Source organism: Anabrus simplex, chromosome 5, assembly GCF_040414725.1.
Source record: "Anabrus simplex isolate iqAnaSimp1 chromosome 5, ASM4041472v1, whole genome shotgun sequence".
Classification (NCBI taxonomy): domain Eukaryota; kingdom Metazoa; phylum Arthropoda; class Insecta; order Orthoptera; family Tettigoniidae; genus Anabrus; species Anabrus simplex.
The window spans coordinates 364645228-364658714 of record NC_090269.1 but is presented as its reverse complement, the minus strand read 5'-3'; the positions used below and the strand labels follow the sequence as shown (position 1 = coordinate 364658714).

Below are 13487 nucleotides of genomic sequence, written 5' to 3'. Positions count from 1 at the left end.
GAATGAATTTTCTTTTGTTAGGTTATCACTATAAGCCAATGTGGAAAAGGAAGGGTAAACAACAATGCCAGATTTTAGTGTATTTGAAACTGAAATGCTCACTGACTTAGATTACTTCTTGGCAAAACAGGATTATTTCTATGAGTTTTGATCTCGAGTTGGTCATCTATTAATTGTAACAAGGATACCACAGTCTCTTTCTCTCTGTTCTTCATCCTCAAGATATTGTAGATATATGATGTGGTGCCAAATCCATTTTAACAATAACATCACAGCACTTTGGGTGCATGCAATTTGAGGTTATATCGCTCAGTCACGACCGGCAAACTTTTAAATCGGATCGCGACACTTTTGAGGCATGTAATATACAGCTTACTTGTGAGATTACATAGCGTATGTAGGCCTTAAAGTCTCAGTTAACTGCTTAACCACTCACAATCGTTTAACTTTTAACCATTGTAAAAAGTCACAAATTTCAAAACCAGGCTTGATGCAACAGAAATTCAGCTTAACCATGGTAAGCTATCCATTTTCCCACGGTTAAGTCGTAACTGAGGTAGTCTCCAAAGTGTCAAATTTTGTACTGATATGTCATTGTATCATTTTATCTACTGATATAGATCTGTCACATTTAAAGTACCTACATGAAATGCCAGCTGCCTTAGCCAGAATACAAAACCTTGAGCACAGGAGCTGAACTCTTAACTAATTACTTTAATCCAGCTTGTCATAAGTCATAATCATGATGATGCTGAGCAATTGGATGAGCTATTTCATTTCCTCATCATCTTCATTTCTCGTTTCCAGCTTCCCGGGTCGGGTTGTGAATCAAGTACCTCCATCGCTGCCTGTCTCTCCACCACTTTTCTCCCTTTTTAAGTACATCTTCTGGTTTTCCTCCCCTCTTCTCTATGCACTCCCACACTGAATCTGTCCACCTCTTTCAGGGTCTTCCTAATGTATCTACAAAGATGCACACGAAATGCTGTTAGTTGGTACAGTTATTTATTCACATCTATTTACAAATTAAACACACACATAACCTTAATCCCCGCTGTCACAAAAAAAAAAAAAAAAAAAAAAAAAATCCACTCACATCACAAACCACCATTTTGACAATTCCCTATCACTGCACATGGAGATTGCAACCTTAAAACACAGCTGAAACAGATGACTGCTTAGAAGCATGTCACAACACGTGGTCACAAGTATAACCTGTTAACTCATAACTCTACTGAACAATAACTCCTCTCTACCGTCCCTTGTATCGGTGCCTGGCCAGGCTTCTAGAAAGATACATTTTCTCGTAAATTCTAGAGTGCCTAACATGATTATAATGTGCAGAATATTCTACCACCGTGTAGTGCCGTTCTGGAAGTTACAGTGTGTTTCACAATTTTGTAGTGGGTTACAAATTATATATACAGGTAAGAATAAATTATATACAGGTTCTTACATTAATTAAACTGATATAAATGGCCATATACAGTGTATGTTTCATGACATAAATTCACAAACGACGCAATCGTATCGTATGTACATGTTGTTGTTGTTGTTGTTGTTTGAGTCATCAGTCCATAGACTGATTTGATGCAGCTCTCCATGCCACTCTATCCTGCGCTAACCTTTTCATTTCTACGTAACTATTGCATCCTACATCAGCTCTAATCTGCTTGTCATATTCATACCTTGGTCTACCCCTACCGTTCTTACCACCTACACTTCCTTCAAAAACCAACTGAACAAGTCCTGGGTGTCGTATGTACATATGATGTAATAATAATAATACCAATACTAAATGGATGTAAACACTTCATAGATATAAGTTATATTACAAGTAATAATAATAATAATAATAATAATAATAATAATAATAATAATAATAATAATAATTTGAGCTCGATACTTGCATTATTTTCCCATGGGTGAGAGAATATTGTTTTCAGGTTATATCAGTTTATTGCACGTGCGTCATTCCTCTTGGTCTCTTTCCTGTTAACTTCTCTGAAAAAGCTTTTTTTGGCACACTCTCTTCTCCAATTCTCATCATATGTCCATACCACTTTGGCTTTGTTGTTTCTATCCTGTCTTGAAGTTTCATGATTCCTGTCCTTTTCCTTACCTCTTCATTTCTAATTCTATCCTTTCTGGTCTTGCCCTCGGTACCTCTTAGGAATTTCATCTCTGCTGCCTGTATTTAATTTATTCTTTGTAATTTACAGTGAAAAGAGAACAAAAGTGATTGATGATGAAAGTGATTACTTTGCAATTAATTCAGTCTGGCTCTCAAAAGCTGAAAGAGAGAAACTAAAGCATCGGGAAGAAGAAATACAAGCCAAACGTCACGCATCTCGTTTGGATAGGAAAGTTACATTAGACTTTGCTGGTGAGTATGCTGCATAAGGCTGTTTAAATAATGTTGCACAATGTTATGCTACATAAGATTCTAAAGATGTGTCTAAACGAAGTAAAGCTACTTAAAAAGGTTTGTAGATAAGTATCTTCAGTCTTGCTGAGTCATATTACATCATTCTATTCTCTCTTGATCTTTATATTACAAGATTAAATTTAACTTTATTTTAAAACTAGCTGATGTACCCGTGCTTCGCTACGGAATTCTCAGAAAGTCTGTCTTTGTGGTTTTCCCAACTGAAGTCAACATAGGTAATTACAATGACATCAGTAGGAGTGTGGCGATTAAAAGCAGTGTTATCATATAAAATACTTCGATCAAATGAAAAAACACACATTTTTTCGCTTTTAACAAACAGTACTACGGTGCCGATCTAAGAGTTCCAAAGTTCCAGAGCTGGAATGACCAGGCCGCAGACAGCCGTGAACATTCCTCTGCCATTATTCTGTTAAATGTGCACACTATTCATTCCAATCAGTGCCTCAGAGTAGGGAGTGAATAGCTGGAAGGCTGTGAGGAACCAGTGTGTTATGTACCAGTAGTATCAGAAAATTTATAAAGCAGAGAAATGGCATGCTAAAGAAGAGCGAGATCTATTTCCCCAGCTACTTCCTGCCAGTATTCAGTCAGGCTGTTATATTCGATACGTAGCAGTAATCCCATCTATCTGAGATGAATAGCAGCAGAAGACACAAAGCCATCACAACAAATAGTGGTCAATGTAATGTTGATCTATCTTATGAGCTTTCTATATTGTAGGCCTTCACATTTAGTTTTCTTTTGACTCTATGATATTAGGGTATCTTATAAAATTATTTATAGCCTAGACTGTAGTTCCTTATACCCCATCTTTACATACCAATTTTCATTAAATTCTGATTACCCATTTTCTCGGGACTCGGCACTGATATGGACTTAGCAGCAAAAATCCATTTAATTTTATATAACTTTAGTTATGTAGTATTTATCGATAGGATCACGAATAACATAAATATTTGAGAATAAAATTATAGGCCTTTCCTTAAAGTACCATTTCATTCAGTGTGAATAAAATTATTTATGGCCTAGATTGTTGTGACTTATTCCTCGACCTTACATACTGATTTTCGTTAAATTCTCTTCAGCTGTTTTCTCGTGATGCGCGTACATACATACGTACAGACAGACAGAAATTACGGAAAATGAAAAAGTAAATGTCCTTGTTACTGTAGATACGACCGTGACCATTACAGATATACCATTCTTTTTAAATTATGAGCAATGTACAGACAAAACTCCTATTTTGTATAATATATAGATATGCAAGTATGAAGAATGAGATTTCCACCTAATCAATACTTTATTACAAAATGTTTAAAGTTATCTACATTGAAACAGTACCGGTTTCGACCTGTAAAAAGGTCATCATCAGCTGTTGGTGAACCTGCTTAATAGCGATTGTACATAAAACATTACTAAAACTAATTTAACAAGAATGCCTTATTCTAATATAATATTACTATTAAGATATATACATATGGTACAATATGGGGCTTAGACTCTATGTACAATCGCTATTAAGCAGGTTCACCAACAGCTGATGATGACCTTTTTACAGGTCGAAACCGGTACTGTTTCATTGTAGATAACTTTAAACATTTTGTAATAAAGTATTGATTAGGTGGAAATCTCATTCTTCATACTTGCATTCTTAATTCATCAATACGGACAATGAAGCTGACAGATTATAGTTATAATATATAGATATGTTAAGAAAATGGTTATGTTATTTATTAAGGGTGATTCATTTTATCATCATCACAAAACAAATGAGGCTCTCATTCTACCATTGGCCATTGACTTAAAAGGAGAAGAATGTGTCAATATATCCCATCAGTTTCCCATAAAGATCTCATTTTCTGTTTTATTTTATAATTGTTGTTTTATTGCTTAATTGTAGCTCATGGTGTAAATTCTGGTAATCATATCCAAGTTTATCACTGAGTGACTCTGTGGTCCAGAAAGGCAGGATGTGAATTATTCTTACGGGATTGGGATCCAGGACACATTCTAAGTCATGACTTCTTTTCTCCAAGCACCAAGAACTACAGTCCCATACAAAGTAATCGGACCATCTCAATAACGTACACATTTTAAATTTTGTGCACTTCCTCACCTAACACATACCTTTAATCTTTGTATTAATAGCTAATATGTCCTTCTACTTGCTTTTAGAGATACTTTTCATGATTTGGCATAGATCCTGCAAACTTTGAGCACATATCTGTAATTAGAGACTGTTATCATGCATATTTTTGTAAAACAATCAAGTTAACATAGACTTACATTTGAAAACGGGTACATGGAAAGAAAAATTGTAAGATGCTTTCAGTGTTTGGGTAGAACACATATATCACCAAGAGTATTTAACTTATGATTATGTTTAATGTCTCAATTGACAGGTAAAAGAGGAGGCTACCTGTTGAAAATCTGAAACTTAGTTTTCATGAAATAACACTTCAAAGTAAGGCGTAATTTATGCTAAATATGTGATGTCACATCATTCTCTGTTTAAGATGGCGATGTGTTGACTTGTGCGCTCAGTTGGGGGTTAGCTGTCTTTGTGAATACATTGTGGTCATTTGTGTAGAATAACAAATTTAATAATGGAAAAGGCATCACTTTAATTTGATTGTTGTGCCGAGCAACTATCCGAGCACATTGTGCAGTTAATTTATTGATCTTTTACTTGTGATATTACTCCCAAACTCTTTAAATTATGTTCCTTATTTTTCACATCACAGACCTGTACTACACTGGGTTATTATCCACATTCCAAGTGTACTACATTCTATTGAATAAAATTTATTGTCCACATAGTATTTGTCTTTTATTTCTAATAAGCGAGTCTACGAAACCCTCAAAACCTTCGGCTATTACAATAGTGACAGCCTACCGCCAATTTTTTTGTGAGTCTCCTTTTACAAATAGCCCACAAATTTTCATTTGATTAATGTCAAGGGGGTTTCTTGCTCGCTCTAAGACACAAATAGTGTTCTCTCTGAAAAACTTTTTCACTTTATTTCAAGTATGGTTAAGAGCCCAATCTTGTTAAAAAATTCTGTCACCATCTGGAAACCTCTTCTGTAGATCACAAGAACTCTCCTTTCCAGTCCGTCCCAATACTGCTTGCTGTGTTGTGCAATATCTGCAGGAAGTTGGGATTCAAACCCTGGACTGGTCAACACATAGTCCTGACATAACCCCTATTGAAAATACATTGTAAATGATTGGAAGGAACATTGTGAAACTTAAGTTTCATTTTTCTTGAATGATGTATGAATATGTTGAGGTGGTATCTAAAGGAAAATACGAAGTTTGAGAATGAAAAAGAACATTCATTAAAAATAAATAGAGTTATTAAATAAAATGTTGCAACACGTACTTTCTCTCCTCCAGCCTTGTATGTAAGTTGTTCAGGTCGGGTTGATGTTGACCTTAGCACTGTCTGGGGACTCCTCAGATATCATGTTCACTGAGGGGAATGAGTTGAAGGATGAGGAGCTGCACATGTATTGCATGTTGCAGTAGACTTGCTTGTTTTTTTGATTAATATCTCTCTCAATTATTATGATATCAACAATAATGTTAGTCTTTTCCTGAATTTCTTTGAGATTGTGAATGGGATTCGATTTTTGATCAAGGTTTAGCTGCTATTGTGTTTGGACTGATGCCTGTTCTTTAGCTTTGGTCGTGGTAGCTGAGTAGGGGGTGAGGAGAAATTTTGTACGGGGAGGGAAAGTAGGTGGGGGATGGGAATGTGTGTGCATTAACTGTGTACATTGGAGAAGGGTGGGGGAGTGCTGCTTCTTCATCTTATAATGTATTTTTGTGTATTTGGGAGTAGATGTAAGTTAATGATTTTGATGAAGTAAAAGTAAGGGATTGAATTAAAGAGTGTCTTGTCAGACATTATTTTTACTGTTAAATAATAGCCTACTAAAAGGTCTCATTTGGCGAAGATGATGCGCAAATTCAGAGAATTTACTATAGATAATATCCTAACCCACATTCCAGACATTTAAGTCAAAGTAGCCTCATGTGGGATTCATTAAGCGCTAATGCAAAAAAGTGGAACATGATGATCTGTAGGCAATAACTTTGTTCTGTGTATTGGTGAGGAGGGTTGTAGGTAGGTGAATGTTGCAGGCATTAACTCTTTTCATTGGAGAGGGAGTGGAAGTATTGCCTCTCATCTTATAATGTATTTTTTGTGTTTTAGTAGTAAATGCTTGTTAATAATTCTGATGAAATAAAGTATGGAATTTAATAAAAGTTATGACCTTATTTTTAGTGATAAATAATAACCTAATAAAATGTCTCCACTAGGAATAATGCTGCATAAATTCAGTGAATTTACTACAGATAAGAGTTTCTTGATTGGCAATTCTAAAAATTTACTACAGTTAGGAATTTCCTTTTAGGATGGGCTGTCATGATAACTCTTTTTACAGCTACTTTTGGAATGATCTACATTTTTTAAAGATGACAAGGGGCTAGGTTTCTCCCATCTGCACTCACACAAAGCATAGTGGTACACCTTTGTTTCTCACTGCCTCTTGTTTTGATTACCGTGCTGAACTCACCCTTTTGTCGCCATAAGACCTATCTGTGTCAGTGCGAGGTAAAGCCAATAGCAAAAAAAAAAAAAAAAAAACAACAACCACCCTTCTTGTTTGTAGTATACTCCAGCAGTATTTCCAAATATACTGACGTTGGAGCTGCATTGCCACTTTACAAGAATAACCCAAATATTTCTGGTGCAAACTGAAAACAGCTGTGGAAATTCACAATAATTTTTCATAATTGGCTGGAAGACATCATGCAATGCTAATTTTCCTAGGAAAATTGAAGTTTTTTTTGTTTAAAAACATGGCTTAGCCATGCATGGCTAGCCTTACAACCTGTAATTTTTAACTCTTGCTATTGCTATATCTTTCAGACGACACATTTTACTCATAACTGCACATCCAAGCTGTCTGTTTCCAGTTGCATATTCCTTATATCCTGTTTTCAATTTATGGAAAAACCAAGCTCGATAGCTGCAGTCGCTTAAGTGCGGCCAGTATCCAGTATTCGGCAGATAGCGGGTTCGAACCCCACTGTCGGCAGTCCTGAAATTGGTTTTCCGTGGTTCCCCATTTTCACACCAGCCAAATGCTGGGGCTGTACCTTAATTAAGGCAACGGCTGCTTTCTTCCCTGTCCTAGCCCTTTCCTGTCCCATCGTCGCCGTAAGACCTATCTGTGTCGGTGCAACGTAAAGCCAATAGCAAAAACAAAAACAAAAAAAAAACAAAAAATTATGGAAACTTTGCTATTTGTCCATGAAGTGCCCAACAGTTTCTCTTTCTTTAAGACAAGGTTTATTTCTCCAATTACATATGCAACTCTGATTCACATTGTACTTTCTTCGCGCATCACGGTTACCAGTTTGCTCTGCTTCTATAATAATGTGGAGCTTTTCTTTAGTCGAGAACGGCCTATATCGAGAACTCACTCGAGACATCCTAAACACGTTATACTATTTAGGCCTACCATGTGAGTGACACGGCACATTTCATACGTGTGGCGGAAATAGAGTGGGTGGAAAAGTACCATTTTCCATCTTTCTGTATGTCAGGAACACTGTATCAAACTCTCAGCAAATAATACCCACACCCCAACTTTTCACCGCCCAATTTTGAAAAAGAAATTACGGGTATTATTTTCATATGTATGATAACTACATACTGTGTGTTAGTTGAGTTGTGCTGATAAATATGGAGTGGAAAGGGACATACTTAGCTTAGGCGATCCCATGATGGTACTGGAAAAACATCATGAAATTAGAAAGTTTCTTGAACATTTCAGATTACCTACTCCAGTCATAGTTCAGTAACATCTACAGGCAACTGGTACCTCCAGGTGGTCCAACCCTCCTTCATTTTCCAGAAATAAGCTCATTCATTGTATTTTTTATTTTTATCTTACCTGTTAGTTAACTTTCTAAATTATTATTTATTATTATTTATTTACATAGTTTACGCCCACATTGGAGCACTTAAATCAAACCCAAATACATTTATGTTAACAAAGAATTAACTGAAGATTTAGCTTGCATCATCTTCTTCCTTTCCCAAAACCTTTTCATTCTGGCTGACCTGGCTGCCCTTTCTTCATCAGATATGACATATTGTTTGTGTTGTACAGCGTTTAATGACTATCTTATTTGTTTGTTCTTGAGAATCCTTTTTTAATCTCTATTTTCAATTTGCTTCATTGTAATATTCAGCTCTTCTAACTTTCTAAATATTATTAAAATATGAAATTGTTGATTTCAAGAATCTTTATATCTGTACCTTGTAACTCTTTTGATCTTTGTAGGCAGACAAGTGATAGAGGAACCTGAAGAAGATCTCTACAGCACTGAAGCTATTGAGAGTGTTTTGAAGGAGATTGAAAACGACATCGACAAACCTTCCAGGCATATTCCAGAAGATAGTAATGTAAATCCAGAGATCATTTATGAAGCACCAATTGTAAGTCTTATTCCTGTTCTTTAGTTGCAACAAGCAAACTATGCTGTAGAAATAATACAAGTACTGGAAAGGAACAAACAATTGCAAATCAAGTCCCAGGCAGAAAGTTAGGAACTCTTGGCTGCCCTAAAGATGATAAGATGATTTTCCGTGGTTTCCCATTTTCATACCAGAGAAATGCTGGGGCTGTACCTTAATTAAGGCCATGTTCGCTTCCTTCCCACTCCTAGGCCTATCCTATCCTATTGTCGCTATAAGACCTATCTGTGTCAGTGCGACGTAAAACAGATTCTAAGAAGAAAAAACAAGAAATATGAGAACATTGAAAGGAACATGTAGTAGGAATAGATCTTCCATGCAGACATGGGAAGTGTATGATAAGAAGAAAGCCAGATGAACACGTGAAAAGGGAAGATATAAAATGATAAAGATGAGTATAAATGCAGATCTGTCAAGATGGGCCTTCAGTGAGAGTTGAAGCTTGCCCTCCTGATGAATCGGGGAAACCAGAAATGAGTTTATTAGGGCTGAGAAGAAATGGATGTGGAAGAACTGGAATTGATGAGAGACCCAATCTGTTTGAAGATGGCAGTACATGAAGATGTAGAGATTGTCCTTATCCTTTTGTCTTTTCTTTCTATTTCTCCCAATTTCTGCTCTGGCATGTTAGTGTGTGCCTTTCAGTATTCCTACATATATTTATTTGACTAGAAATAATATATTATTTCCATATTTAAAATTAGCTGTTGTGCCAATCATTGACAGGAAAATCACTTTGCATGTGTATAATTATGATTTTCTTGACCATCTACTGAACATTTTACACAAAGCCAGAACTTTGGGATATTCGGATGTTGGTTTACTGCCTTGGTTTTTGATGTCTCATTTATTGGTTTCACGTCCCACTAACTACTTTTACAGTTTTCAGAGAAGCCACGGTGCCAGAATTTTGTCCCATGGGAGTATTTTTACGTGCCAGTAATCTACTGACACGAGGCTGACATATGAGCACCTTCAGATATCTCTGATTTGAGTCAGGATCGAACCTGGCAAATTGAGCTCAGAAGGCCAGCTCTCTACCGACTGAGCTACTCATCCTGGCTCAAAAAACGATCCTGCCCTGGGCTGGATTTGTTTTGGCGGTCTGTGCCAAGGTGCCTGGAAACACTTGCAGTCTCCTGGAAACATTTCCACAGATACCAAATAGTATTCTGAGCAACCCTCAGCATTCTGGCAGTGCACCTCTGTGAGGAGCCTTCTTGAAGCAGAGCAAGTGCACAAGTGGCTTCATTCGATTACAACTGCTTTCCCTGCTGCCTGCCTCAGTCTGCACAATCCACTATGACTTGAAGGACCGAGCAAGTGGCCGTGCGGTTAGGGTCGCCCAGCTGTGAGCTTGCATTCAGGAGGTAGTTAGTTCGAACCCCACTGTTGGCAGCCCTGACGATGGTTTCCTTGGTTTCTCATTTTCACTCCAGGCAAATGCTGTGGCTGTACCTTAATTAAGGCCACAGCTTCTTCCTTCGCACTCTTAGCCATTTCCTATCCCATCGTCAGTCACCATAAGACCTATCTGTGTCGGTGCAACGTAAAGCAAATTCTAACAACAAAATTTCATAGGGTCAGTGAAATATTGAATCATAATTCTTGTGAATGCAGAAGAAATAATGAATAACCCTACACATAGGTAATTCTACAATAGATTAAACAATATTTTATTCACAAAATAAAGACATCAAGTGGAGCATTATTTAATAAGTTCTTGTATGAACCTAGTAAGATGTAGATGGCTGCAAATCTGTTTCAGCTGAGTTACACTCGCAGTCTTGTATTTTTCTAACTTAATGTATGTTGAATGTTCTATTACTAAAGAAAATGAAAAAAAAAAAAAAAGAAATAGTTTGATTTAGTTACAAAATGGCTAAGTTTGCCACATTGTAACTATGTCTTCCTTGTCCATAACCTTCTAAATACACCATATCCTGATGAGAAATTTACCTGATCATAAAAAATAAGATAATAGTTAAGGCAAATTTCCAATATAGTGCAGCACTATTCCAATTTCAGATTTTTGTTGTTTTCGAATTTTAGATATTATTTTTATCTCCAGTCAGTGCAGACAAGAAAAAACCGGAATAATTGTGTGCCCTGTTAAGTTTTTGTGACAAAAATGGGGCAGGTTCTAAATGAAGGAACATTTCCATTACAAACGGGACATCTGATTTCACTGCCATAATAGTTCAATCCCCATGCCATTATGGATTCATATAATGTAGTTAGGGACATTTAAAGATGTGACCAAATTTCTTTCTTGAGCAGTATAGTTGAAGAACTTGTGAGATTCTAAAAAATTATGGCGGACCGTGTCGCAAGTGGCAAAATTGTATATACTGAGCTATTTGCAATTCTTTAATGTCACACTGACTCAGACATATCTTATGGTGACGATAGGATAGGACAGGGAATGTGAAGAAAGCGACTGTGGCCGTATTTAACCTAGACCCCCAGTACTTGCCTGATGTGAAAATGGGAAACCACAGAAAACTATCTTCAGGGCTGTCAAAAGTGGGGTTCGAAACAATAGTGGTCCTATTGATAAACACTACATAACTAAAGTTATATAGAACTAAATATCCAATCATTTACGCCTTATACATTTTTACTGTACCAGCTATGATAATTGAGAAATTCATGAATTTCGATTTTTGTTGCCAAGTTCATATCAGCGACGACCACGAGGAAATAGGTGAACAGAATTTAATGAAAATCGGTATGTTAAGTTGGAGAATAAGACGCTACAGTCTAGACTATAAATAATTTTATACACGCTGCATGAAATGGTAAGAGTAGGGGAAGGGGTCTAAAATTTAATTTTTAAATACCTATGTCATTGATCCTATCAAAAAGTACTACTATATAAGAAAAGTTATAGAGAATACAATTCCCGATCATTTATGTCTTAATAGCATAGCCACTAAATAACAGATATTTAAGAATTAAATTTTATGCCTTCCCCTAAACTACCATTTCACTCAGCGTGAATAAAATTATTTGTAGCCTAGATTACAGTGCCTCATTCCCCAATGTTACATACTGATTTTCATTAAATTCTCTTCAGCCATTTTCTCTTGATGCCCGTACATACATACATACATGCAGGCAGGCAGAGGTGACGGAAAATTGAACAGTGCGTTTCCTTGTTTCTGTGGACATGACCAATAGAAAAATACCATTTTTTTCCAGCAATGTACAGAAAAAAGTATTATGTTATACGTATAGATTAGTTTCGGCAGGCAGAAGAACCTAACAGTTAAAAATTAACTTAGGACTGAAAAGAGATGGCTTCAGATATCAAAATATTGGTGGGTTTCACATCGTACTAACACATCAAAGGTTTTTGGCGATGGAAGGATGGGAAAGGACTAGGATTGAGAAGGTAGTGGCCATGATCTTAATTAAGGTACAGCCCCAGCATTTGCGTGGTGTGGAAATGTGAAACTACAGAAAACCATCTTCAGGACTCCTGATGGTGGGATTCGAACCCACCATCTCCCAAATGTAAACTCTCAGCTTTATCAACCCTAACCGCATGGCCAACTCATTTGGTAAATTGCCTATTGCGTTATCAGATGTTTCAGCGCCGTCATCTTCTCCACCATCAAAGTGAAATAGGAAAATTATTTTCTCGTCCTCGTGATGATTAGACATCTTGCTATCTGTCATTGTAAGGGAATTGGAGGGAATGGGTTGCATAAGGGGCAATGTTTGTTACAGTACAGAACTTTAGGAAAGAGTCTCTCTCATTTTTAGGTTTACGGAAAACAAGTTAAGATTTTTTAATATAATATGATTATAAATTATTCATCATGTACTGTCATAAAATATTTTGAAGTTGCATGTGTGAATATAATATAGCTTGATGTCTGTTGTTTTAGTCTATAAAAAATATTGTATCATTTTTATGCTGCTATTATTGTCAATAATGTAATTTTTAACTTCTGTTCCTTTAGTTTCAAGAATCAGCAAACAATGTATTCCCAGCAAAGTTCAGGAGTAATAAGGATGATGATCAGTTTCTTCGTGGACTTCACAGCCGCATCCAGGATAGGGAGTATTTGGAGATGTCAGATGAAGGATTTTGTCTCAGTATGGACCAACCGTGGGCATCATTACTTGTGCGTGGCATTAAAGTGTAGGTAAATGATTCCAATTTCTTTATAACACTTCTAACTTAGTGTACATTCCACTAGATCAGTGTTTCAAATATTGAAGATGTCTAAAGTGTGTTTCAGTATTAATATTCAGATTGTGCACCTTCACCATTACTATTCATCACCATCATGGATGAAATCATAAAAGAAGTGAAGCAGAACACCAACAAGGATCTTAAAGCATTTGCTTTTGCAGGTGGTATAGTTATCAGGAGAAATGGCGAGATGGAAGTCCAGGAAAGGCTGAACGTCCAGAATGATCATCTGAAAAAATATGGACTAAAAGTAAGCGCTACAAAAACTG

The 13487-nt window shown here is 36.4% G+C and overlaps 1 protein-coding gene across 1 annotated transcript in view; it reads left to right on the top strand.

The window, feature by feature from the left end:
- LOC136874123 (activating signal cointegrator 1) overlaps nucleotides 1-13487 on the top strand; it is a 109032-nt gene that overhangs the window by 64167 nt on the left and 31378 nt on the right. The window contains exons 7-9 of the mRNA XM_067147681.2: nucleotides 2223-2386; nucleotides 8818-8972; nucleotides 12983-13164. Of these exons, the coding sequence (XP_067003782.2) occupies nucleotides 2223-2386; nucleotides 8818-8972; nucleotides 12983-13164 (501 nt within the window). The remainder of the gene's footprint in view (nucleotides 1-2222; nucleotides 2387-8817; nucleotides 8973-12982; nucleotides 13165-13487) is intronic.